Here is a 24,074-nt window from a genome sequence, read left to right as displayed (position 1 = left end):
TGCAATATGAATTGCTACCTGAGCTCATCTACTACGTGTCCCACACCTTTTGAGAAAGGAGAGTTTTCCTTCAGGGGCCAGTGCTGGACCTGCTGATTCAAGTTCTTATGCTGGTTTAGAAGTCATTAGCGGTAGGGGATAGTGGATCTTCTTGGCGCTTCCTTCTTTTTTTTTTTTTTTCCCGTTTGTTTTGTGGTTGTGTGTTTGTTTTTGTTTGGTTGTGGGTTTGGGTTTTTTTTTGGTTGGTTGGTTTTTTTTTGGTGGTGTGTTTTGTTTTTTATTCTTTGTTCAGAAGCTCTGTATCCCCTAAGAAAAACGTTGCATACTTTTGTTTCTGTATTGCTTAAGCTTTATAGTAAGCACAAGCTCTGAAGACATTAAAGTCTCACCTCCCATTTCATGGAAGTTGGGATCATAGTCAAGCAAGTGGAACAAACCAATGTCCAGCAAAGGCTGTTTCAGTTTAAAGGAGCAAGAGTTAAGGAGTAGTTTTTCCTTCAGGGTAATAGAGATTCAATATAACCTTGAAAATTACCCAGACTAACACTGCCTCTTCTCACTACGTTTCTTTTCTCCCTTTGTGGAGAGAAAACACAGCCCAGTTTGGTGTTGTACAGGTAGTGACTCCTGGAGGTACTAACGTAAGTACTTATGTTGAGTGGAGAAAATATTACTTCCTCCATCAGAAGCCCTCTGCATTCCTGAAGGAATGAAATTAGCACTCCTAACACACAGGAATTTCAGGGGAGACCAACATGGAAAGGAAAAATAAAGGGGCAGCTCCACTTTCAAGCACAAGTATGTCCTTCTGTTTAGTTTTGCAGGATCTGTGCAAGTCAGTGTTTACAACTGGTTTCTGCTTTTTAAAATCAAGCTTTCCTAGAACACAGTATCCATAATACTGTCCTCCTGACTGTTCCCCTGGGGGCAGGCTGTTTCTGCCTGATGAGAGGCTTTTGCTATGCAATTTTAAGAAGATAGAAAGACGTAGGGACTCTAATTCTACATTGAAGAACTCAGCTGTTATTTACCAGAGACAAACACTCCCTGACAGAAGGTGCAGTCAAGATTTTGTAGGCCTAGTCTGTGCAGAAAACTTCCTCCAATAGCACTTCATCGTAGTTGGAACACATTGCTTGATAGGAACTCACATTTCAGTGTTGTTGTGTGTGTTTTGTTTTGTTCTGGTTTGGTTATTTACCTTAGCTGAAATTTAGGGAAAACAGCAGAAGTAAAATTAGCAAGGATGTCAAGGATGTTCTACTTTTTTTTATATATATATATCTGATGAATCACACAAGATTTTACAAGAGAAACATTTTATTAGTCATACATAAACTGTTTCTCTGTTTCCCTGTAAACTCTTCCATATTGTACAAGACTCTCTCAGGTACAGATTTGCAATTACAGAAGAAAAAGTGAGGTTTTGTTCATCTCTTGTTTCTTCCTTGTGTGTTCAAGGTGTGTGTCTGTTTTTTACAAAACACCAGTGATAGCTTTTCCATTGTACTTGTCTAAATATTTAAGAACAGATGAGAATACAGAAATGAAGAAGGAATGAAGTATTAAGACAATTCCTAAAGCATATCTGCAAGCATTTCATTGTGTCCATTTAGAGAACAGGGCTTACCTTTTAGCTGCCGTTGTAAATATACTCCACAGCATGTGGATGATACCAGACAGGACTAACAGAGGCAGTGTTGTTATCAGAGAGCACTAGAAGCCAGAGTTGCAAAAAGCTCAGATATCTTTGATGCATTAAGATACTTTCAACTATATAGGAAGTAAATATCAACTTAGGCACTAATCCTGTAAAGACATGTATGTTTTCCTGATTTTACACAGTACACTGTCCTACTTAATGCACATGTAGTTTTGGAGCATTTTTTTAATATGGTGACTGTGTGGGCCAAACCTTGGTTCATGGAAGTGATGAGACGTTTGCCACTGGTTGTCCAAACACGAATATGGTTTTGAAATATTGGCTAAAAGAAAGGCCTGTTAAAGACAATGGAAAGACATTGTATCAACTTGTACAAGTTGGCAGTAACACTTGTACGAATTAATGGTATTTTTGCACATGAAGTACTATTTACTGTATAAATTAATAGGATACTGGATGAAGCCTGTTATACTTCAAGACTGCTTAATCCTGCATGATTTGAAAACATAAGCAATAACAAGCTCTGAATGAAGATAAAGAATCAAAATATATTTTTTCCCATCTAGATTATTATTCTGCATGGGTGCTCATTTTCAGCATGTAAACTATTATGGGAATGGAAATAAGCACCATTATTACTTGGAAATACCATGAATTACCAGTTTGAACCTACTAAATTATTAAAATCTACTTAAATTTGAAGAGTTAGTTGTTTTACTTCAATAGAAATAGCTAAGCAGATCATAAACTGCATTTCATTTTACACAAAATTCTCCAGACTTTATCTCCAGATCATCACTTTTTCTTTTGTTTTCAAACCTTTCAAAATCCATAGTAATATAATGAAACAAGTCACAGGAACACATGCCCAGCTTATAAAATACTGTATATAAATTTTTTTTACTTTGTCTCAAGTCTACTTGGTTATTCATTTAAAAAGGTCACAATACATAAGACCACAAGTTGTTTCTTATATTGTCATGAATCATCTTAGTCTACAACTACATTATATAATACTATTTAGTTTCCACACACACACACGCGTATGCACGCACACAGGATATTTGCACAGCTAAACAAAAGTTTTCTGACAGTGTCTAAGTTTTGAAAATTGGTCAGTTTGGTGCCAATTCTGTCTCCTCAGGGAGTCAATAGTAGAGAAGGTCACTGCAAAAATGTCCGGTGACTTCAAACATAGTAATTTGTATCAAGGTGGAGAACCTTGCCGAACTGATAATAAACAAGTGATACCAACTTCTTATTTAAAAAAGAATATATCGAGATGCTTATACATATAAGCATATAACTGCCTGATCAAGCCTACAAAACTGGGGAGCATTGAAATGCCTTTAGCAAGTTAGGTGCCAGCTTCACCAATATATTACTCTAGTTTTACGTTGGTAATCTCCTGAGAGCAACTAGAGTAGTGCAGTGGTAAATCAGCACCTCAGCCCATAAAAGCTTCCTGTCAGTTGATCTGTTAAAAGCTTGCATTTACCACTTAAACATACAAACCTGTGCAACAGCAGCCTGTCCTTCGGTACATGCATTACATTTGGATTACAGACTGGAACAAGATTATAGTCTGCCTATTAGCCAGGTAAATATTCATCTCAGACAAAATCTTGCAGTCACGGTCCAGCCTCTCCCCATGCTGGAATCTCCTGCTTCATTTGGTGGATCTGCTTCTGTAGTTCATCTCTGTCAAGCTTCATTTTTGCTTCTAGAACTTGCCGTAGAGACCCAATGCTCTCATAGATAGCTGCAAACCCTAATTGCACATGAGAATTGAATTAGTCTATAACATAAAGCAAAAGAGTATGATATAGTTAATATCAGAATATGCCTCCTAGCATAACACTCAATTTTTCACTAGAACGATAGTAAAAATTCTGTAAAAATAGGACTTCAATTATTCTGGTGTGCTGATGGTAATAATGCCCCTGATTGCAGCCAAACCGTGCTTACATATGTTCAGGGGAAGCACTTCTAAGCTATTAAGATGTCACCTGCTGTTTCTGTGAGCTTCACACTTAGTGAAAGCCCTTTTAAATGCAACAGATGCAACAAATATGTTTGGCCCCAGTGTCTTTAAAATACTTTAGTACAAAGACATTTTGAACAGTGTTAAAGGTCAGTCATTGTTACCGCAATTCAGAAGAAAGATCTTGATCGATCATAGTCCTACCAGCATTAACTTCAGCTTTCATTTCTTTTATGTCTTCGTTAATCTCATTTTGAAGTTTGCCAATGCGAATATTTATCTTTTCTTCATTCTGTTGTGCCTCATGTGCTTCCATGGTAATCTTCTGTATTTCTTCTATTTTGTCAATTTTCTCTGACATTTGGTTGAATTTCATCTCTATAGCTCTTTCACTCATTTCCTGGAGCCAGGAAAAATAATTTTAATGGTTTCTTTTGAGTATGAAACTAGAGTGGTGTTTCCCAGATATGCAATAGGTATTGATTAATCATCTTTTCTTATGTGGAATTTAAAGGTGTAAGGAATTAAAATTTACTTTAGAAAACACTTTAAACTCACTTGATAGTAGGCTAAAATACTGATGTTTTTAAAGTGGTCAGATCTATTTCAAGACTCTCAGGCCATGGGAATGCTATGCTTGACATCAATGAAAAGAGTTCTGCAACTATTGGTGAGGTCTGAAAGTCCCAGTTACTAATAATGCTTTTGAATAGTTCCTGAGAAGTGTTAGGAGACTGTAATGAAACTTACCGTGGTTTCCTTAAAAGTCATTGAGAGTTGGTCCAGCTTTTGCACAAGCTCTTTTTCAATCCTTTCATGTTCCTGTTCCAACCAGCTGCGTGCAGACAAAATCTGGCTGCTGAGTTCCTCAATAGCGTTTTTTAATCTAAAAGCATAATACAAATTAGGAGATAAAAAGAGCAGAAATTTCAGTCATTCAGCACCATTCTTTTATGATGATCACAAAAATTTAATGATAATTACTGCATTCTTGACACCGTATCAAGGCAAATCTTCAAACTTTAAGGCTAGTAAATGGGACAAGGCAGGCAACATTGTTTTGGAAAATAATGAAAACAAAATAGAAGTATTTATATGAAATACCACAACGCTTTGGGGCACTAAAAATGGGGTCGTCTCTTCGGGCCGATGGCTGCTCACTCACTTGGTGTCCAGCAGGTGGAGCTGCTGCGTGCTCTCCTTGTAGGCAACCTTCAGCTTTGCTTCTTGCTGCATTATTGACTGCTCCACTCTGCTCAGGAGATGAGAAATCTGAAACAGAATTCAGAATTTACTATTTTTCAACAACGTTTCACCACAGTCTCATTTGGGAAATTTCTGTATCAGTAGAAGGGATAAAGAAGGGTCGTATTGCTGATGTTTCCAAAATTATTGAGTTTGTGCATTTTACTTTATCATGAAAAGTATATTGTCTCACAAGACAAAAGTAGAAACACTGTGAAAGATGTAATTCTACAGCCATCAATAAAGTGAACAGCCTCGTCCTGCTCTGAGGCAGCTGGATTTACACAATCCATACATCACCAGGTGTTACATGTGCAGACCCCTCCACCGCAACTAGGTGAGAGTCTTCAGCACTTCTCATGTAATGCCTACTGCAGTGCTGAATTTAACTGCGGATCAGTTATTGCTAATGTAAAGTATTTCTCACAAAAGCAGTCGTGGCAGTACAAAACATACTGTTCTGTTTACAAGATTCATGACAATATATTCCTGGCATGCTGAGTGTTCTGAGAAAAGTGAATTTTAACCATTTACCTCCCACAAAGTGAAAGTGCAAAATATTGTTGTTACCTAAGAAAATGAGAAGGCTTTGAGACAGAGTTATGAAGAACCTTTTTTTGCAGCGTCTCAGGACTCTGCTTGTATTTAGTGCTCAATTTCACTCTCGTACCCAATGGGAGAGAAACCCAACAGATAGGTTAAGGGATTCTGAGAACCACAAAACAGATTTGTTTTGCTGACCTTCAAAAATAGTGTTCAAATGTATACAAAATAATTTTGGGAAGGCCAAAACATACAGGGTAACCTCAAGCTTGCATTATTACGGTGGTTTTGTAGAACTTCCCTGTCTCATTAACATTCTGACCTCAAGAAACTGTTCACATCAGCAGTCACTGATGGCTGTTCATTCCTGGAGACTTCGTGGGTACCTTTAAACACTAGGACCTTCTGCACAGCATACAAAAGGCAACAATTTAAGGACTTTTTTCTAGTTAGACCAATGCAGTAATGTAGCTGTGTAGCAATATTCAGTCTAATAAGGACTGTGAGTAGATATAAGTCTCCATCTTTAAATCTCTGAACTCCCAGGAAAATAATTAACGTTAATGGTGTGTGTTTGAATTAGACTGTAATTCTTACCTATACGTGGATCACTTGGGTCTAAATACTGTACCTGTATTTCTGCCTCTTTGATTTTAGATTCTAAGATCAGCTTAGAGGTATGTTGGTCTTTACTTAGGCTCTGAAGTCTTTCATATGTAATTTTATGTTCTGCAGACAGTCTGGCTAACCCGGCATCACACCTGTTTGAATAAACAAATACCAAAGCAACAGCTGAATAGAACATAAGGTCCAGCCTTTTAAAATTATCCATTTTAGACTGGGTATTTCTGTGATAGTGATGGCTGTCTAGCAAAATATCGTCTTATGAGGCTGTTAGAATGCCGATATATCTCACAGTACCTATCAAACTGCTCCTGAATAGGAATAGAAGTCAAATAGTCTACCAAACATTTGATGCACTCCTGTTTTCTTGGCTCTGGCATAAATTGTAGACTGTGTTGTTATCAGAGTTGGGGTAATCGCATTACAATTTCAAAGATACGCAGGATTTCAATGTGTCATACTTCTGTCATATTCCAGCAGACAGCTGTCATGGCCTGTAAGATTTGGCCTATGTAGTTAGAGGCCTAACTAATTGAAGACGACTTCTCCATTATTGTAGCTGTGCTCCTCTGAGTCTTGCATTCCTATTTTTATTTTCTTCTGCAAAATAATAGTACACAATCTATGTAGTAAACAATGTGGGGAAAAGTTATGGTTTAGTTAATACAGTCTGTATTTAGGTAAAGCCGTCATTTAAAGCCATGCCAATTTTGTCTTGCTAAGGACTCCAAAATGCAGTACTGGCACATAATAATTACTTTCCTTTCTTCACGTTGGAACATTTCTCAGTGCTGTAACATTTTAAGGGCAAATGTGCTATAGAATACATGCATTTCCTACAACATTTCAAAAATACTTTAATCAGGTGGATTTCATCTACAATAATACAATAAGGACATTAACTGAGCTGCACAAATATAAGTACTGTAATTTCAGAAGTAAGACCCCTGCAAAGTATGAGTCATGTGTGTATATATATATATATATATATATATATATATATATATATTTTAGATGTATAATAACCAAAGTTACTAAATTTGATCTCTGAAACTGATGAAGAACAGACAGCAGTTACAATTTAAAGGGGAAAAAGGCAGTAAAATGGGACAAACTATGGCAGGTTAAGTCATTATGCAAAGCCATGACACATTTTAACTTCTTTTAACTCAGGTTTCAGTTGGAAAGCTTTCACTTCAAAATGTGCTTTCATCACCTTGGTTACAGTAACAACTGTTACTATAAATATGACAGTACAATTTCAATATGAAAATAATAAGTAATGTAAAATATCACAAATTAGAAAACCTGTAGAAAATAATTTATAGTTGAGCAGTTCAGCATAGCAAGATTGATTAGTAATATCTGTAGAAAAAGCAGAATAGGTTTACACAGCAGTGAATTACAGGTCTTAGAATCAGTGGTTCCTTTAGAAAGGCAAGAGAAGCTAAATCTATTCACCAAAAGCCTGTGAACTCAAAAAATAAAAATTAAAAAAATAAAAATAAAGTCTTGTTTCTCTGAGGCATTACAGAAAATATGAAAAACAACAGCTTTGAAACTACTATACCAAAAGTAAAGAGTAGGCATCTGTAATTGCTTTTAAGGCAAATTAGCATTATGGATTTAATCATAGGGCATCTCTTCTTTGTGGAACTGGGTTACATGATCAAAAGGGTCATGTAGTTGTATGGTAACTGAAACCTTAAAAATTCTGACTGTTAATTTAGTGTCAAGCTGGTATGTATGAATTGTGCTTTTAATATTTCTACAGGTATACTGTAATTGGCACCCTTTTAAAACAAAAGTAGGAATACATTTTAAATATCAATGTAGTTATGGAATGTACTTCATTTTTATCCTGGGTTGTTTTTTAAAACAATATTCTCAGTGTTCAAGTGGTCAAAGCAGTCTCTTTACTATATATGTTGTATGTAATCCAAAATGCCTGATCAGTTTTTACCTGCAAAAGAACACTAGTATGCTACATACAAAGATCCTGATATCAGTTATGTGAGTATATATTTTGAGTTTAAGACTTACAGCAAATAATTTTGGTCGATGCTTCCACTAGCCTTCAAATAGTACAGAAAAAAAGTAAACAGTATGAAGATGAACATACAGAAAACCATGGTCTTTCCAATACTTTTGATTTATATTTCCTCCTGCATGATGGATGGGAAGAAAATTGGTAATCTAAAAAATAAATGGTTCATTATAGTTTGGAATTTTTCTTTGTTTACAGATAAGAGGAACATTACAATACCTGCTCGATTTTCCATATGTCAGAAAGCTCTGACTTCTTTATAGATTCATGTTAAAATCAGAATAAATCCTTCGTAAAAGTACTATTTAAATCCAATGTTCAGAAATATTTAATATAATTAATAGTAAGATCAGACTATAGATGAAGCTAGTGGACTATGGATAGAAAGACAAAAGTTGAAATCAACTTTTGAGGTCTGGTCGTCTTAAAAGCTCAAGGAAAGAAATTAGAAATAGTTTAAGATTTATAGAAAGAATACTAATTTAAAAATGTAAGAGCTGAGGATACGGATATAAAAAAATCAATTTGAAAAAAATAGCTGTGCTTCCAGCTTACGCAACACTTAAGATTTTATAGAAAACCATTTTGTACAAAGAAATGCACAACAATGTCTTCATGCTTCAAATGAAGAGAGTAGGCCACACCAACTATTCACACCAGTTTTTCATGTTGCAGTTGCACACATGCACTGTTGAAATTTGGGCCAAAAATGTACTAGGACAGGTTTGTTGTACTGTTATTTAACTGTGGAGGACATTTTCTAAAAGTTATGATTACCAAACTGTGTACTTAAATTAAATTAGTATAGGAAGACTAAATGAAGAGAAGACTTTGTAGTTCCAAGTACTCTGAGTTTCAGAATCCAGTATAAATAAATTAAAAAAAAAAAAAAGTAATGTTTAATAAAAACAGTGAAATTATCAAGCAGCTGTCTTCCAAATGTTAGTAAGCAAAAGCAATAGTTCCTTTTCTGGCACACTGAAGAATATTTTCATTGCCTTTCATCTCTAAGAAATCAAACTGTAATGGCTGTTCTATGAAGTATCATCAATGACTAGAAAAAGCTGAGAACTAGGCTAAAATGGCATGCCAGATTGGTAATGTTCTGGTTTGTTTGTTTTTTAATAATAGGAGATGTTTTGATTAAAAACATCTTTAAACATTAAAAAAACATTAAAAAAATGCTTCAGTGAAAAACAGGTAGCTGAAAGAAAGGTTGTGAAAAAACAAGTTGATGCATCTAGGGGATCCACTGGGCTGGAACAGCAGAGCTAGTAGATACTACATGGCCTGCACCCGGGAGGCCAGATCAGTCTTCCCTGTATGTCTTGTACATCACCAGTAGAGAGAGTGCAGCAGATTTATTTTACTTACAGGGATCATAAATGCAGTGCATCCCAGATGCATCAGACTCATTTTCTACTCAGTGTAGGAAAATCTGCCTACATGTTTGAAGTCCAGGGCATCTGAAATGAGTCAGATCTATGATGTATATAAAAATCAACTATATATGCCTGGTAGGCCCAATGTGAACACGCATCATTGCTATTTCTCTGGAGTTTTCAGGAGAGGGCGACCTCTAGACACAGCAACTGCTCTTGTTCTTATAAGGCTGCTGTATTTAAACGTCCCAGACAAGTGGTCATAGTCCACAGAACATTCTATAAATAAATGATAAGGCAGCACCCATGAATTTTATGGTCTTACGAATTTATCACTAGAAATAAACATAGTAAAGCTGGGTTATATAAAACTACCAACATCAGGGACGGGAGGCTGGGCTAATGGATCTATGAGTATCTATCTAGTTTTCTGTTCAGTGTGTCACTGCTTTTAATAGAGGTAAATTCTGTCTTAATGATAATGCTGATTCTTAGGAATATGGACAGCATCATTCATGCTGAACCCCGTAATGATGCTTTACAAATTCATCAATAATTCTTAATGAAAAATGGCCCAGAGACATGAACTGCTCTGTGGGTTCCGTCCTCTCCTGCTAGGGCTATGAGCTGATGCTGTGATGCAGGTGCGCTCGGCCCTGAGGTCTCTCTGAGTCACACGCCTCCAGAGCTGTGGGGCGTTGGAGCTGTGCCTCTCAAGTGCACGTGCGTGTAGGGATCCCTGTTCTCACCGCTAAAAGCAGCAACCCTCAAGAATTAATGAGACAGTTGTTCAATAATATATTGACATGTTACAGAACAGTTGGTGTTAGGAAATAAATAGTACTCTCTCCAATACTGAAGTTGAATAGGATATTTAGTATGCATGTAATTACTGGCGTTGAAATTTGGCCAGGATCCTGAGATTGACAGGAAAATCCTTACAGGATCCAAAGGCTCAGACACAGGTGATTTGCCATCACTCAGCGTATACAAACTGAGTCACAGCAGTAGTCCATGTGTATTCTTCTAGCCTAGAGCAAATGTGATGTACTTTGAGTTAAATTAGCCGACTGTCACTATAGCCTGAGCCACACACAGCACCCTGGCTGTGGCTGAGAGCAGGGCTTAGCTGATGGACCCAAGCTGGTAACCCACAGTAGCTTCAACATGTTTCTAAGCTTTCACTCTCTGAACTCATGTGAGAGCTAGTAAGACCAGATGCTGAAGTAAAATTATAGTAGGTGAATTTGGCTTATTTTATGTAACGTATTGGCTAGAGTAATCAGGAAATATGCAAGGGAAAGTTTCTGGTAAGTATCTGTATAGCACAACAAACTGCAATTTTGATCATAATCTCCAGGAATACCATAACCATTATTCACGGGAGTTTGAAGTAGAATATGTTTGTAGGTGAAGGAAAATAACCTTCTCTCATGGACCACTGCTTTACCTTGATTTCTGGTGAAAGGCAAGCTTATTTTCATCTGCACAGAGAAAATGCAGGTTATAATACTGAGTAGAAGGTAACAGTTAAAAGACAAACTAATTCTCTTGTGGTAATGAATACAAATTTCCAACGTTCATTGTTCGTGCTGACATAAGGGCAGATTGGTATAATCTCTTAAAATAATCAGATTGCAACCCAGGCAGAATAAAAGGGAGTTGCCCTAAGTAAATAAAGGAAGAAATCCTGGCAAAGACTGAGCTAGTCCACCACCGCTCCCCATACCAAGGACTCAGTCAGGCGGCACCCCATGGAGAAGCTCATGTTGGCACATGTTTATTCATGTGAGTTCTCTCCTGAAACCAAAGGCACTTTACTTTGCTGCACAAGCAGTCAGTATCTGTGTTGCTCCAGATAAGGACCAGTCTTACGATGTAGTGGGATCTCAAAGTGGATATTTTATATAAAAAGCAGGAAGATCCAAGCATGTACATGTGTCGCATCCATCCTCATGGCCCACGAAGATGACCAGAGGGCTGGAGCTGGGGTCATTCAGCCTGGAGAAGAGAAGGCTCCAGGGAGACCTTATAGCAGCCTTCCATCACCTAAAGGGGGCTGCAGGAAAGCTGGGGAGGGACTCTTTGTTAGGGGGTGTAATGATAGGACAAGGGCTGATGACTTTAAACTAAAAGATGGGAGATTCAGATTAGATATTAGGAAGAAATTCTTTCAGAAGGTGGTGAGGCACTGGCCCAGGCTGCACACAGAAGCTGTGGCTACCCCAACTGTGGCAGTGCTCAGGGCCAGGCTGGATGGGGCTTTGGGCAGCCTGGGCTTGTGGGAGGTGTCCCTGCCCATAGCAGGAGGGTGCAACCGGATGATCTTTAAGGTCCCTTCCAACCCAAGCCATTCTATAATGATCCTATAAAATTTCGCAGAGAACAGTATATATTTCAGTCAAGTTTTCATTTGACAAAATGAGTTTGTCTAGTTTGTTCCTGTTTACTAAAGAATAACTTTTAGGAAAGCATAAGTTTTTTTAAAAGTTACATAATCAGTATTTTTAACCTCTCTAAAGTATTCTTTACAAAGCGGGCTAAGAAGTAACTGTGGAAACTTGAAACAATCAAAGAATTCATGAGAAAAATTTACTTTAAGGAAAATCCCTCCCTGGATATCTTTGTAGGCTGTTATCACTACATCAGTTGAAGTACAAGAAAAAATAAAAGTTACCTGTACTATACAGATAATAGGTCAAATTCAGAAGAAGTGTAATTCCAGTGAAGCCAGGATATTTTAGGACAGATTTGGTCCTTTTTTCTGTAGTTGTACAAAACTGTCTTTTAAGTTTCACTTCACAGACACTGAAACAAATGTTGTTGTACTATGGCTTGTAAGTGTGTCAGTGGTGGCACAACCTTGTGTATGTGTTGTTGCACAGCTGTAACTTGGAGTTTGAAGTAGCCTGTAAAAACTCAATTGTTTTATAGCTTTCTGTTTCTTACGTGCCAGGTAGCCTACATAGATTTTAATATGGTTAACCAATAATTTAATTCACATATTTCTACCTCTAACACATACGCAAAAATGTGCATCTATTATGTTCTTTACAAGTGCAGATTATACCATACCTCCTTTATAGTAATTGTGCTAATTAGTCTTAAAGTCTAACCATAATTCTTTTTAAAACTGAACTAAATCCAGATTCCTATGGAATTTGAAGTCATTTGTTAAAAACAAATTTGGGGAATTAAGGGTCACGTTGTTAAGTTTAACACGTAATACTGGAATGCAAAGGATTATTATTCATTTTCTGGAAAACACCGAGCAAAATTACCCTGGGAATTTTGCCAAAGTTCAGCCCATTAACATTGACATTCATATTTCAAGATTAAAGCAACATTAGCTAGTCCCCAAAACATACTTTCGTATTGGCATTTACCTTGCCACTCTTCCCCGAAGATCTCCTAAACCAGAAAGCTGCCGCATTTCCAGACTCTTTAGGGTAGAATTTGTTCCATAGCTGAGATTGTCTCTGACACGTATCTGTTCCTGCAGCATCTACAAAGTATTCATATGCAAATACAAATTCAGTATGTTACATTTAATGTACATTTTAAATGTCACTCATTATTTTTCAGTATTTCAGTAAAAAGAGATATATTTTATCATGACTTTAATCAAAGCTTCATCTCATATATACAAAAACAAGTACCTCTAGGTCATTTATTTTTCTTACTGTCCTTACCATAATCTGTATAAAGTAGAACTTGACAATGGAATAAAGTTTTAAATATTAACGTTTATCCATCAGTTTTTCCCACCACGCCCATGTTGCTCATTGAGCAGAGGTCATGTATCTGCGTATGATTAAGTCAGAAAAATGAGCAGTTGGGTTTGGTTACTTAGTGTCATCAGCGAGTCAGAAATAAAAGAAAGTTTATTACAGACCTAAGGCATTTCCTAGTGTTTATTCGGCACAGCCTTTGGATTGAAGTTGAGCTGGGTATTAGTGTCACGTTAATTCATTTTTTTCAAGGTTTTCCAGTGTTGCTTTTGAAAGCAAGCTTATTAGTACCACAAAGGTTTCTGTGTTTATATGCTAATATCCTGTACTATTTTCATAGCTGCTGAAGGAACTGCCTAATTTGCAAACAGTGTTTCAAGTTATAAAAACAATTTATAAGCTTACAGGATCTTCAGACCTTGTCTGAACTTTCTCATCCTGTGATAAGCTTTGTTATTAAATGAGAAGGACTAAGTAGCTGAAATGGTATTAGTCCTTTTAAAAAACCCTAACGTACCTCAATGTCCCGATTAAGCTGCCTCACTATTGCAGTTATGTTTCGGATATGTTCTTCTAAGAGTTGCCTAGCCAACCGATCGCCCCCCCCTTTATTCTGCATTCTGTGCAGAGTGGAAACAATGTCCTCCTTAATACGAAAAGCGTGTTCCACGAGCGCTGCCGTGGTTTTCTCATGGCTTAGGATTCTGTCTTCCAGCTGATCCACAAGGCTTGCAGATGCCAGCGGGACCGCTGTCAACGCCTGGCTGTGCAGCGGTATGTTTCGAACCCGTCTAGTGAAGAAGAATATTCAGATATTATTAAGGTCTCACACAAAACTGGCGGTAGTGGGGAGAAGCACCAAAAGACTTACAGAGAGGGCCCACTGCGGCAAATAAACAGATGCTGCTTGCTACTGCATCTATCTGTCCTGTAGAAAGGCAAGTTAGGCTTTTTCCTACTCTTTAAGGAAGCTTACAAAGGCATAGGATCTTAAGAAGAGGACATTAGCATTATAAAAAGTAACAATTCAGAACTATAATTGGAATAAGAACACAAACCCAGATCCTGTTACTGAGTTTCAGAAGTAATGCTATTTGTCTCTACAGCTTTCATCTTTCTTTAGGCTTAATCAAAGCAGAAACTGTAGAACGTAGATACTGCAAACTAAATAAGACCAGGCCAAGATTAAAAAGTAGTAGCTTGTGTACTTTCTTTCTTGCAGTCTATACAGCTATCCTCTAATACTGTACAGAAGCTTGTCCTCCCACAAATGGGATAGGAGCATATGCAGGTTTAGAACGTGAGGAGAGATCAAAATTATGACAAGCTTCTCAGTCTCAGAAGCCAGATTAAAAAACAAAACAACATATTTAGGTCTAGGTTTCTCAAGAGCTCTGCATTATGTAGCTTCCATGAAAAGCAATGGCAGCTCATGGATGCTCAAAGTAAAAGAAAATAAATAACAAATTGACCGCATAGACTGCGGATGCACATAATCATTTCCCAATGCTATGTTCTGTAAAGAGTAAATAAATTTTTCAGAACCATAAGTTCCACTCCCCTTCAAAAGAGGAGTCGTTATTTTTATTTTTTTTTTTTTAACTCTGTTAGTTACTGTGTATTGTCCATGTTGTTTCCTGTTAATGAACCAACCTGACAATTTACTTTCACCCTTATAACACTGATAGAGATGTACGAGGACTCTAAACAAAGGTGAGGTCTGTCCTTGAGCTTTCACACTTATTCCATGTTTAGAAGGCTTTGGCCTAAGTATAGCATTCTTGGACTTCTACTAAGTTACAGTTTAAGCTATTTAATTTTGTTCAGAAAGGGTTAAGTAAAAGCTGACTAAGGAATTGTGATATGGGCCGTGATTTGCATGAGTCTAGGGTATTTCATTTTGCTTTGCATATAAAATGCCAAAGTTCTATGTTACAGCATTACTATAAATAGACAATTAAGAGAGAATTAAGAGAGACATAATACTCCACAATATGAAGATTTTTTATTTTATTTTTTTTACATTCCAGCTGTACCTTTCAGAATGGGCAAGAGTTGGGAAGATCGGGCTTCGCTGGGCCATTTTCTGGTCAATAATTTGTCTGTTGAAAAAGTACACATTGAATTATTTAATAGTCTATATCTGGCATGAAATGATTCAATGCTTCTGCTTTAAGTGAACCTTCAAGAGGAGTTTAAGAATATGCTGACAGGTCTGATCTTGGAGTTTAAATATTGCTTATGGAATAGATGCATTTGAAAATTGATATAAAGGAACAAAAGAATGTGAACTATAACCTGATAGGAAGGGTTTTTTTTGTAGTGAAAACGGTATTCTAGAGAAGGGCAGGGTTGACAACTTCACAACTGAGATCTGCTCCGACCCATAGAACAGGTTTGGCAAGACAGAGGCAAACAAACTTCTTGACCCAAATATGTCTGCTGGTCTCAGACGGCATCAATCAGCAAATACAAAAGTGAGATACATGGGATTATAGTAAAGCTTAAGAATGCATTGGCTAGAGAATGAAGTGAAAAGATTCCATGACAGCAATTACTGGGGATAATGTATTTTTCAGGTAATCTAAATAGAATGGTAGAGAGCAGTATGGTTTAGCAAAACTGTATATTTTACCCATTTGTTCTCAAATCTAAAAGAGCACACTTTATGTAGTAAATTCTTATGTAGGAAGACTATATGTTTTGTTCTTAATTTTTACATATAGCGGGCCAGACTGTGACAGACATTGCAGCAGAGTAGCTCTGGTAATAGCTTCAAAAAGACATTTTCAGTATCTTACTGTAAGTGAGATCAGGGCCTGGCACAGTAGCTTTCCTCTGGTGACAGAAATCAAAACAATAAAAAAAAGTAATAGCCTCAATCAAATCCAAGTGTTCCACCCCATATGAAACAAACACACATTTTAATCTGCAACAATGGCACAAGTGAGCATGGCTATCCCATGGAAGGCCTGAGCCTGAATTCCTGGGGAACCTAAAATGCTCACTGAAAACAAGACGCTTACGTATGAAGAGAATTTTGCAATTGCTGATGAAACCTGGTGCAATATGCTGTACAAACAGAAAGAGGAAAACAGGGTTATTGGAACAAAATCATAAAATTTTGACTGTAAAGAAGTGATAGGACTGTCCTCTGAGGTTTCAAAATGCCAAGCATGTTTGTGCTTTAGAAACTTATGAAAGCACTGCCTAAAAACAGAGCAAACATTGTCACAGTATGTGTGTTCTATTTATAGCACAGTGCTTCAGAAACTACAAATTAGAAAAAAAAAAAAAAATAGTTTCAAGAGAGGCTGGGTTGCTGAGCAGCAGTGACACTAGTCTGCAATTCCGAAGGTCTGATGTTAATTCCTTGCGCAACCTCTGATCCTGATGACTGTGGATGTTATTTCCATGCCTAATGACTCGAATTCTCTATACGGGAAACAGAGATAATGGTACCTACCTCTTCGATTAAGCTCTTACATGCCTGTAAGTAACAAGCCCTGAATAAGAGCTGGGTATCATTATGATGACTGAGGCACTGGGAATTCTGCACAGCCACTGAATGTCCAGTCGTGCAGTCTGCTCCTCGCACACGTGGTTCCCCACGTTTTTTCAAACGGTGCCGCTGTCCGTGGGGAGCCCCTGCTGGCTGTCCGGGGGGGCTGTACAGCTGCCCGGTAGTGCCCGAGGTCTTGGTAGGCCGCAGCTCATTTACTCCCGGTGCTCTGCGCCGTACCACAGTTTAATGATCTTGATGAAGCGAAGCATTTGAACGTGCAATTTAACTATGAACACAGGGATATCCCACTGATTTAAGTAGAGCTATGCATCACAGAGGCAAAGAACTGGATTCTACCTAAAAAAAAAATAAATAAAGCATTAAAGTCTGTACATCTAGCAATATCTCAGTGATACACTCCTTATAAAAACAGCCAAACAAAAAGTCCTTAACTCAAGTGTTTTCTTCTTACAGCCTTCTTACATTTCATATCAACTGAAAAACAATTTTTGGAGTAGAATAAGCATAAGGTTGCTTGAAGATTTTATGTTTTCTCCCAGACTACAGCTAAATGCAAGTGTCTGGACAAATTGTGCACATGAAACAAGAGACACATGGATGGACTTCTCGTTCTTCTAATTTAAGCACGTCACTCATCACTGAAATCTTTCCTAATCAATTACAGATGACTTGACCTGATGCGGCACTCAGCAGGGCTGTGGGAAGGTGCTGGTCGGCGGCTGCACAGAGCAATACTGCGCTTGTGAGGTGCGTGCAGCAACCAGGGACACCTGGGTGCCAGGACTGATGCCAGATTCCCTCTCGCTCAGCCTATGTAACGAGCGCCCTTTTATCCTAACCACTGTCAAACCCAAGGAACAAGGAGGTGTTCTCATGGCAAGCACCGGAGGCGTGCAGGCTCACGCAGCTCCGGATTTAGCGGTGCTGTGCTGAGGTGGCACCGACACCAGTCGGATCGCTGCCTTCGCGTGTTTAGGCGCTGTTCTAAGCGGTGCTGCCTGCAGCTTGATATTGCTATGGCAATTCCAACCATGGCAATTCCAACCGTGCTGTACCGGCGCAGTGAATTGGAGCAAATCCTGCATTTACCGAACGGGGCTGCGCTGGGCCCGGTGGCAGGACGCGGATTGTCCCGGTGCTAAGCGGCCCGACGGCACCCGAAACAGCCCTGCCCTCGGCCGGGGGGTGTCCCGTGCGGACCGGGGCCGCTTGGTCACCGTCTCCCGAAGTCGCCGGCACCCCTTGTAGGGCGCCCCTGTCCCTGCCTGCCCCCCCCGTCCCTCCCTGCCCTCCGGCCGGGCGCCTCCCGCACCTCGGGGGGAGCCGCGGGGGCTCCGGGGGGCTCCGCGGGGCGGGGTGGCGGGGAGCGGGGGCCGGGACTCACCGCTGCGGCGGGACAGAGCCGCCCGCCTCTCGTCCCCGGCATCCCCGCGGCCGGCGGAGCCCCGCTCCTCGCTGCGCTGTGTCCGTCTGTCCTGCTGTCCGTCCTGCCGTCTGTCCTGCCGTCCGTCCGTACCTCCCCGCCCGCCGTTGGCGCGGGCCTTGGCGCAGGCCGCGCTGCGGGAGCCGGCGGCGTTGCCAGGACGCCGGCACCATGGGAACGGCGCGGCGGGGGCAGCTCCGCAGCCGGGGCAGCGCCGGGCGGGGACGGGGCGGGGCGGGGCGACACGCACGGGTGGTGACACACACACGGGTGGTGACACACGCACGGGTGTCCCGGAGGCTGCACGGTCTCCCTGGACAGTTGCTGGGGGAGGCATGTTCCTTGCACCCAGTCTGAACCTCCCTCGGCTCACTTTATGTCCTCGCCCCCCCCCGTGCGTTGCTGTGAAGAGCTTGGCTTAGCCGTCTTGACGGCCTCCTCATCGGGGGGCTTCTGGTGGGTCCCCCAAAGCCTGCTGCCACCTGGCAGAGGAACCCTTCTCACCAGCCCCCCGGTCCTTGTGATCCTCTGCTGAGCTTGCTCGGCTTTGTTACCGTGCACAGCTGTGTTCCTTCACCTGCTGGTGCCCCAACTAAGTTCACGCACAGGTGTGGTTTTCACACACCTGGTTTTGGATCCTTGTAAAAGAACTGCTTGGAGTGTTAGTGTTTTCTAGTATAGATATGGCTGCAGGACCTGGGCTTAAAAGCAAATTGTTATTTGAAGCAAATTGATTAAGGTTATTTTATTTTAAAAACAGCTAACATGTATATTTCCTATTTATATAAAATCCTATTTATTTCCTATTTATATAAACATTTATATTTCCTATTATAGCCTTGCAATTAACGTTAAACTGATGCACAGACTCACTCTCAGCCTGTGTTCTCCCTCCAGGCCTTCACGCTGGTAACAGTGTTGGCCCCAGCGGGCTCTGGGAGGTGTGACGGTCATGCTGAAATGCTCGTCTGTTCTTACACGTGTCCCTAGGTGTTCATACAGGCTGAAACAGGACGATAAGGTGAGTGATCTTTGGTTTGACCCACATAGATATTCTTTTCAACTTGTGTTACCAGAAACCATGGCTTTTGTACTTATATTGTTTCCTTGATGTTTCTAACTAAAGCAGTACTAAACTGTTGTATTTGATGTAATTGTATCTTCAGTGTAATCGGTAATAAACAGATTTATTTTCTTTAAGGTAAATTCAGATCACTTTCCCTATCAAAGCACAGTAGTATCATTTATATGGACTGCTCTACTGTCTCATTCCTGTGGAGCCCCATTCTGAGTAATCATAGAATTACAGAATGTAGTAATTTAAGTTTGAAGGGACCTCAGGAGGTAATCTGGTCCAACCCCCCCCCTCAAAGCAGGGCTAATATTGATGCTAGATCAGGTTGCTCATCCAAACATAAAGTTTTGATCTTAAAAACTTCCATAGGTTTTCAATAAATCTTCCTCTGAGGAAACAAATACAATCCTTGTACTTTTGTTGATGTGATCCCACATAGCTTAACTGAAGCCACAGGAATACAGGAGACAAAACTTCTCGGTTACCAAGTCCTTGTGGAGTTCTTCCAGATCTATAGCAGCCTTGAGAATAACAACATTATTCATACGTTTCGGTTTGCAGTTGGAGAAGAACTCAACACTGTGTATTTGGAGCATCTCAAGTCTGAGGCTTCTCTTAATCAGATCCAGAGTAAAACAGCCACATGAGGGGAAAAAAAAAAAAAAAAAAAAAAAAAGAACCTCAGAAAAACAGGGGGTGAAGAAGGCTGTTGACTTTGTTACGGTACATTTACTCCAGTGATATTTTAGATGAACATGTTAGTAAGAATTTTTCCTGAACAGGTATGCTTCTCTAATTAAAGGCCAGCAAAAGGCAGGGAAGGAGGAGACTCTTGTTAGATATAGAGACAGGGAGTAAAAAAGAGTTAAACTGATTGTACTGTCATCCAACGTGGAGATCCTGTCCTAATCATTGATTTCACCACATTTAAAGTCATAAAATTCTGGTTTTGTTTTAGATATATAATTTAATTTCTCCCTGCATTTCACATGAAGAAATTGCTGAATCCTTACTTTGTTTTCTGTAAGTAGGATTCTACATTCACCGCTTGTAACTGCGGGCAGAATGTAACCATCTGCATTTTAGCATTTAGAAAATGTTAAGATTACTGAAGTGTATGTTTATTCTTTGGAAAGCAGATACAGCAAAGATATCTGCATTGAATTTTTAAAATGACCTTAATTTAATACCATTTGCTTTTCTGTGATACAAATCCTTCATCTTTCTAAGAAATACCAGATTGTGTGGCTTTCTAACTGAAAGTATGGTATTTTGTTAAGGGTATTAAGCCTTATTTTAGTGGCCTTCAGGCATTAGTTAAGTGATTAATGAAATGATTGTGATCAACAGAACACAAATATGTGGCTTGGAAAACTTATTCTAAATGTATTTCCTGAGTAAGAGAAAAGCAGTAATGCTTTTTTTTTTTTTCTTTGCCGCCTGTTTTAGCCAATTAAAAATCAGTCAGGGCAGTGCCTATTTCATTAAAATTTCTAATCTTTTCCAGATTCACTGACTGCTTATAAGAGCTACTTCTTTCTGAAGCCTCAGTACATTTTTTTAGAATGAAGAGCACAGGACGATTGTATTCTGTGGTGTTTCCAGAGGTAAGTGATAGGGTATTTTGGAAGACAATTTAGTCTTTATGCATTTTAGCACCAGCCTGATTCCTGTTCTGTGCTGGCTCAGTCGACCAGGCTGTGGGTAGGTAGAAACATGTGTGGGTTACCAGCTGCACGATGGAGGAGGCAACAGCTTCTCTCTTTGTGGCACTGACTGGTGCAGTGCAGGCTCCAAACTGCATGATGGCAGAGGCTGTGCTGGATCCATCAGCACTGTGCCTGTAGCCCTGAGACAAGTCCCTTATGCTAAGCCAATCAACCTACTCAGGCACTGAAGTGAAACTTGAGCTTAAATGTCTCCCTGAAGCTTAACTATAGTGATCAATATCAGGAAGATCAAACACTGCAACTGCTTGCATCCAAAACATATCCTCAAGATAGTTTTTGATGCTACCACTTCCTTGCATGAAATAGTATTGCTAACCAAACACAACACTGTCAAACAATATATGCATGAATGAGCTTGCTGAAAAAAAATGATGGAAGTTCTTGATGCAGGGAGTTCTTGCATCTTTTCGAATTAGGTCTTTTACAGGTAACCTGTCAATATGAATTTCATGATATAAATGTCACCACTTCTAAATTTTGTGCTTCATTTTAAATGTACACAGATTTCTTTTTTTTACTCTGCTGGAGCTCCTTAAGATGAAAATGTGAGTTCTGCCTTCCTCAGAGATGACTGTTACTCATGATTAGCTGGAGGAGCTCAGGCACGCACAACATTTAGGCACACCACCACTCACATTGGAAGGGAAATGCCTTCCCCTGCTTCTGAGCATGGATGTTGAATAAGTATCATTCACTTAATATAGTCAGCTTGGGAATTCGATGTTTACCATTAAAATAAGCAGAAGTAAACCACTATGTTTAACAGCATGAAAAGACTTTATTGTAAATTAGACTGCTTGGTACACACTGTGCAAAGGTTAGCACAGAGGCAGAGCACAGATGCTTTTGGCTCTGAATTTTTTGTTAAAAGTCATCTTGTTGTCCATCTAGACTAGATGGACCCTAGCAGCACATGTAAAATTCAGGGAAGTTGGGACTAGTTTCTCTATTAGCTATGTGGTGCAAATGCTCTTTTTAAATCTTCTTCCACAACCTGAGTTCTCTGGTTTTTTTTTTGAGGAGACATTTCTTCTCAGAAAGAGTGGAACGGGTTGCCCAGGGAAGTAGTGGAGTCACTGTCCCTGGGGGTGTTCAAGGAAAGGTTTGACCTGGTGCTTAGGGACACGGTTTAGTGGGTGACATTGGTGGTAGGGTGATGGTTGGACCAGGTGATCTCAAAGGTCTTTTCCAACCTTAATGACCCTGTGTTTCCTGTGTTTTTCATAGCTTGTTATAAAGTTGTTTGTATGTAGACACATACATGCAAACATATGTGTCTTAGGAAAGCAAACCTAGACATTAAGAAAGACCCAAATCCAAAGCGAATAGAAAAACCTATAAAACCTAGGGAGACTCTGTCGTGTCTGTCCTCTGTATGCTGTGTGGATTCTTACAAGTTCTTGCACTGATTTTTATATTAGACTTACAAATTTCTGTAACGTTTCCATTTTCAAATGAAATGTTAGGCAAATTGTTTCTGTCCTCGTACAGTGCAACCGCTGCTGCCTTCTGTTGGGAATCGAAGCGTGGAGCTCTGTTCCTGCTCGCTTCCCCGATGTGCTTTTGTTTTAATGGCAGTCGCAGATCACGTCTACCACACGGCTCCTCTCCCAATCCCCTTCCCCTCACGCCGATACCGGTTGTGTCTGAGCAATCCGACAAGGACGTGCCCGGAGAGGGGCCGGGCGAACGGCGGAGCCGAGGCCTGAAGCGGGAGGAGGGAGAGAGGGAGGCCGCGGGTCGGGCGGCCGGGTCACGGCCCCGGGTCCCCGCTCGTCCCCTCACGGGGCTCGGTCCCGGAGCCGCCGCTGCCCCTTGGGCGGGCCGGGAGCGGGCGCTGGGGCGGGGGCGGGATTCCCTGCGGGCAGGGCGGGCGGCGATTGGCTGCGCCGCGGAGACTTCGCCATTTATGGGCACGGCCCCGCGCGGGGCAGCCGCTGCTCCCCGCCACCAGCGCCCGCCCGGCCCGGCCCAGCCCAGCCCGTCCCGTCCCGGCGGCGTGCCCGGAGCTGCGCGCGCGGGAGGGGAGGGGAGGGGAGGGGAGGGCAGAGGGGGAGGGCGGGCTCGCTGCTGCCGCCGCCCGCCCCCTGCCTCCTGCGGCCGGGCCGGCGCTCAGCGGAGCCGCGGGCAGCGCAGCAGCGCGGAGCAGCCGCGATGGTAGGCGCGGGGCCGGGGGGCGGCGGGGCGAGGGGCTGGGGATGGGGATGGGGCTGGGGTCGGGGTCGCCCCCGCGAGGGGCCGGGGGGAGTGCGGCGGCCGCACCTGAGGCGGGGCCGGCGGCGGCTTCGTCCCGCGGCACCGGGAGCGTGCCCGGGGGTGACGCGGCCGTGCGGGGCCGGAGGGCGCCCCCCGAGCCCTGCCCCGAGCACAGCGCCCGCGGGGCTGCCTCGCCGGGAGGCAGAGCTGAGGGGCGGCGGGGGCCAGGGTTCCGCCAGGTGCCTCAAACCGGCCTCCGGTAACTCAGGGAGCGACCTTTGCTCCTCGGCGCGTTACCTCGCGGATACCTGTGGTGCCTGTGGTGCCTGCGGACTTCCTGGTAGGAGCCGGGTGTCGTGCTCCGGGTTATCGCGTCGCTGATGACCCGTCCAGGCAGGTAGGAGCCGCAGCACGGGTCACGCAGAGACGTCTGCCTGCTGGCACTGCGCTGGGATCAGCCTGTCTGCAGCACAGCTGCGGCAGGGGCCAACAATTCCCCTCCGAGGAAGGGCTTTAATCAAGGCGCAGCTCTCATAAATGCATGCAAATAATTGGTAACACACTCAACAAATGTTACTTTATCAAGCTGAGAGAGTTAGTTTAGATATCTTCTAATTAGAAGATATTCTCTTCTAGGAACTACACAGGCAGTTTTTGCCTGGCTCGTGAACAGTACTTTTATGGTTCTCCCTAAGCAATCATTACAATCAGGCCAGAAAAGATTGATGTTTTTAAAAGCACTGCTTTTTCTAAGACCTATACCCAGACGATTGTTTGATAATCCATTAGCAGGTGGTGTTTTATAATGTAGCTGGCAGAGGGACTGTCTGACAGGATTTCTAATGGCTGCTTACGATCATGACTCACGCTGCTGTCCTGTAACTTTGCACTCTTTTCTGTGCTGT

General features: G+C 41.2%; 2 protein-coding genes across 5 annotated transcripts in view; one reads left to right on the top strand and one right to left on the bottom strand.

Annotated features, from left to right (window-relative positions):
* Positions 1-1,403: 1,403 nt before the first annotated feature.
* Positions 1,404-18,214, bottom strand: FAM81A (family with sequence similarity 81 member A). 3 transcript variants are annotated; one of them, XR_014318227.1, is made up of 11 exons: positions 18,130-18,214; positions 16,686-17,081; positions 15,256-15,321; positions 13,737-14,010; positions 12,875-12,993; positions 6,067-6,196; positions 4,813-4,919; positions 4,398-4,533; positions 3,852-4,047; positions 3,179-3,434; positions 1,404-1,998 (listed from the first exon to the last, which is right to left on the bottom strand). XR_014318227.1 is itself a non-coding variant. In XM_082768723.1 (10 exons), the coding sequence occupies exons 3-10, from the start codon at positions 15,300-15,302 to the stop codon at positions 3,295-3,297; spliced, it is 1,149 nt and encodes a 382-aa protein (XP_082624849.1). In that variant the 5' UTR covers positions 15,303-15,321; positions 16,686-17,081; positions 18,130-18,214; the 3' UTR covers positions 2,817-3,294. The 3 variants fall into 3 exon arrangements, 1 of the variants encoding a protein (XP_082624849.1); XM_082768723.1 differs by lacking the exon at positions 1,404-1,998 and having other exon boundaries at positions 2,817-3,434; XR_014318228.1 differs by lacking the exons at positions 16,686-17,081; positions 18,130-18,214 and having other exon boundaries at positions 15,256-15,428.
* Positions 18,215-20,793: 2,579 nt separating this feature from the next.
* MYO1E (myosin IE) overlaps positions 20,794-24,074 on the top strand; it is an 89,374-nt gene continuing 86,093 nt past the window's right edge. The window contains exon 1 of one of the 2 annotated variants that reach the window (XM_082769269.1): positions 20,794-20,850. In XM_082769269.1, the coding sequence (XP_082625395.1) occupies positions 20,809-20,850 (42 nt within the window). In that variant the 5' untranslated portion in view covers positions 20,794-20,808. Of the gene's footprint in view, positions 20,851-23,046; positions 23,131-24,074 lie in introns of those variants that run through there. The other variant, XM_082769270.1, reaches the window with a different exon arrangement.

This window comes from Aythya marila (genome assembly GCF_965140915.1).
Source record: "Aythya marila genome assembly, chromosome: 11".
NCBI classification, from domain to species: domain Eukaryota; kingdom Metazoa; phylum Chordata; class Aves; order Anseriformes; family Anatidae; genus Aythya; species Aythya marila.
Note: the sequence above shows the minus strand (reverse complement) of the source record. Positions and strands in the feature narration are given on the sequence as shown.

What these genes read in the sequence shown, in the direction of transcription:
- FAM81A (XM_082768723.1), bottom strand. Translation starts at nt 15,302, where the DNA reads ATGGCCCAGCGAAGCCCGATCTTCCCAACTCTTGCCCATTCTGAAAG. An exon ending in CTTCGGGGAAGAGTGGCAAG is followed by an intron (nt 6,197 to 12,874) that starts GTAAATGCCAAT and finishes TTATTCAAACAG; the next exon opens with GTGTGATGCCGGGTTAGCCA. An exon ending in TCAAAGAGGCAGAAATACAG is followed by an intron (nt 4,920 to 6,066) that starts GTACAGTATTTA and finishes ATTCTGTTTCAG; the next exon opens with ATTTCTCATCTCCTGAGCAG.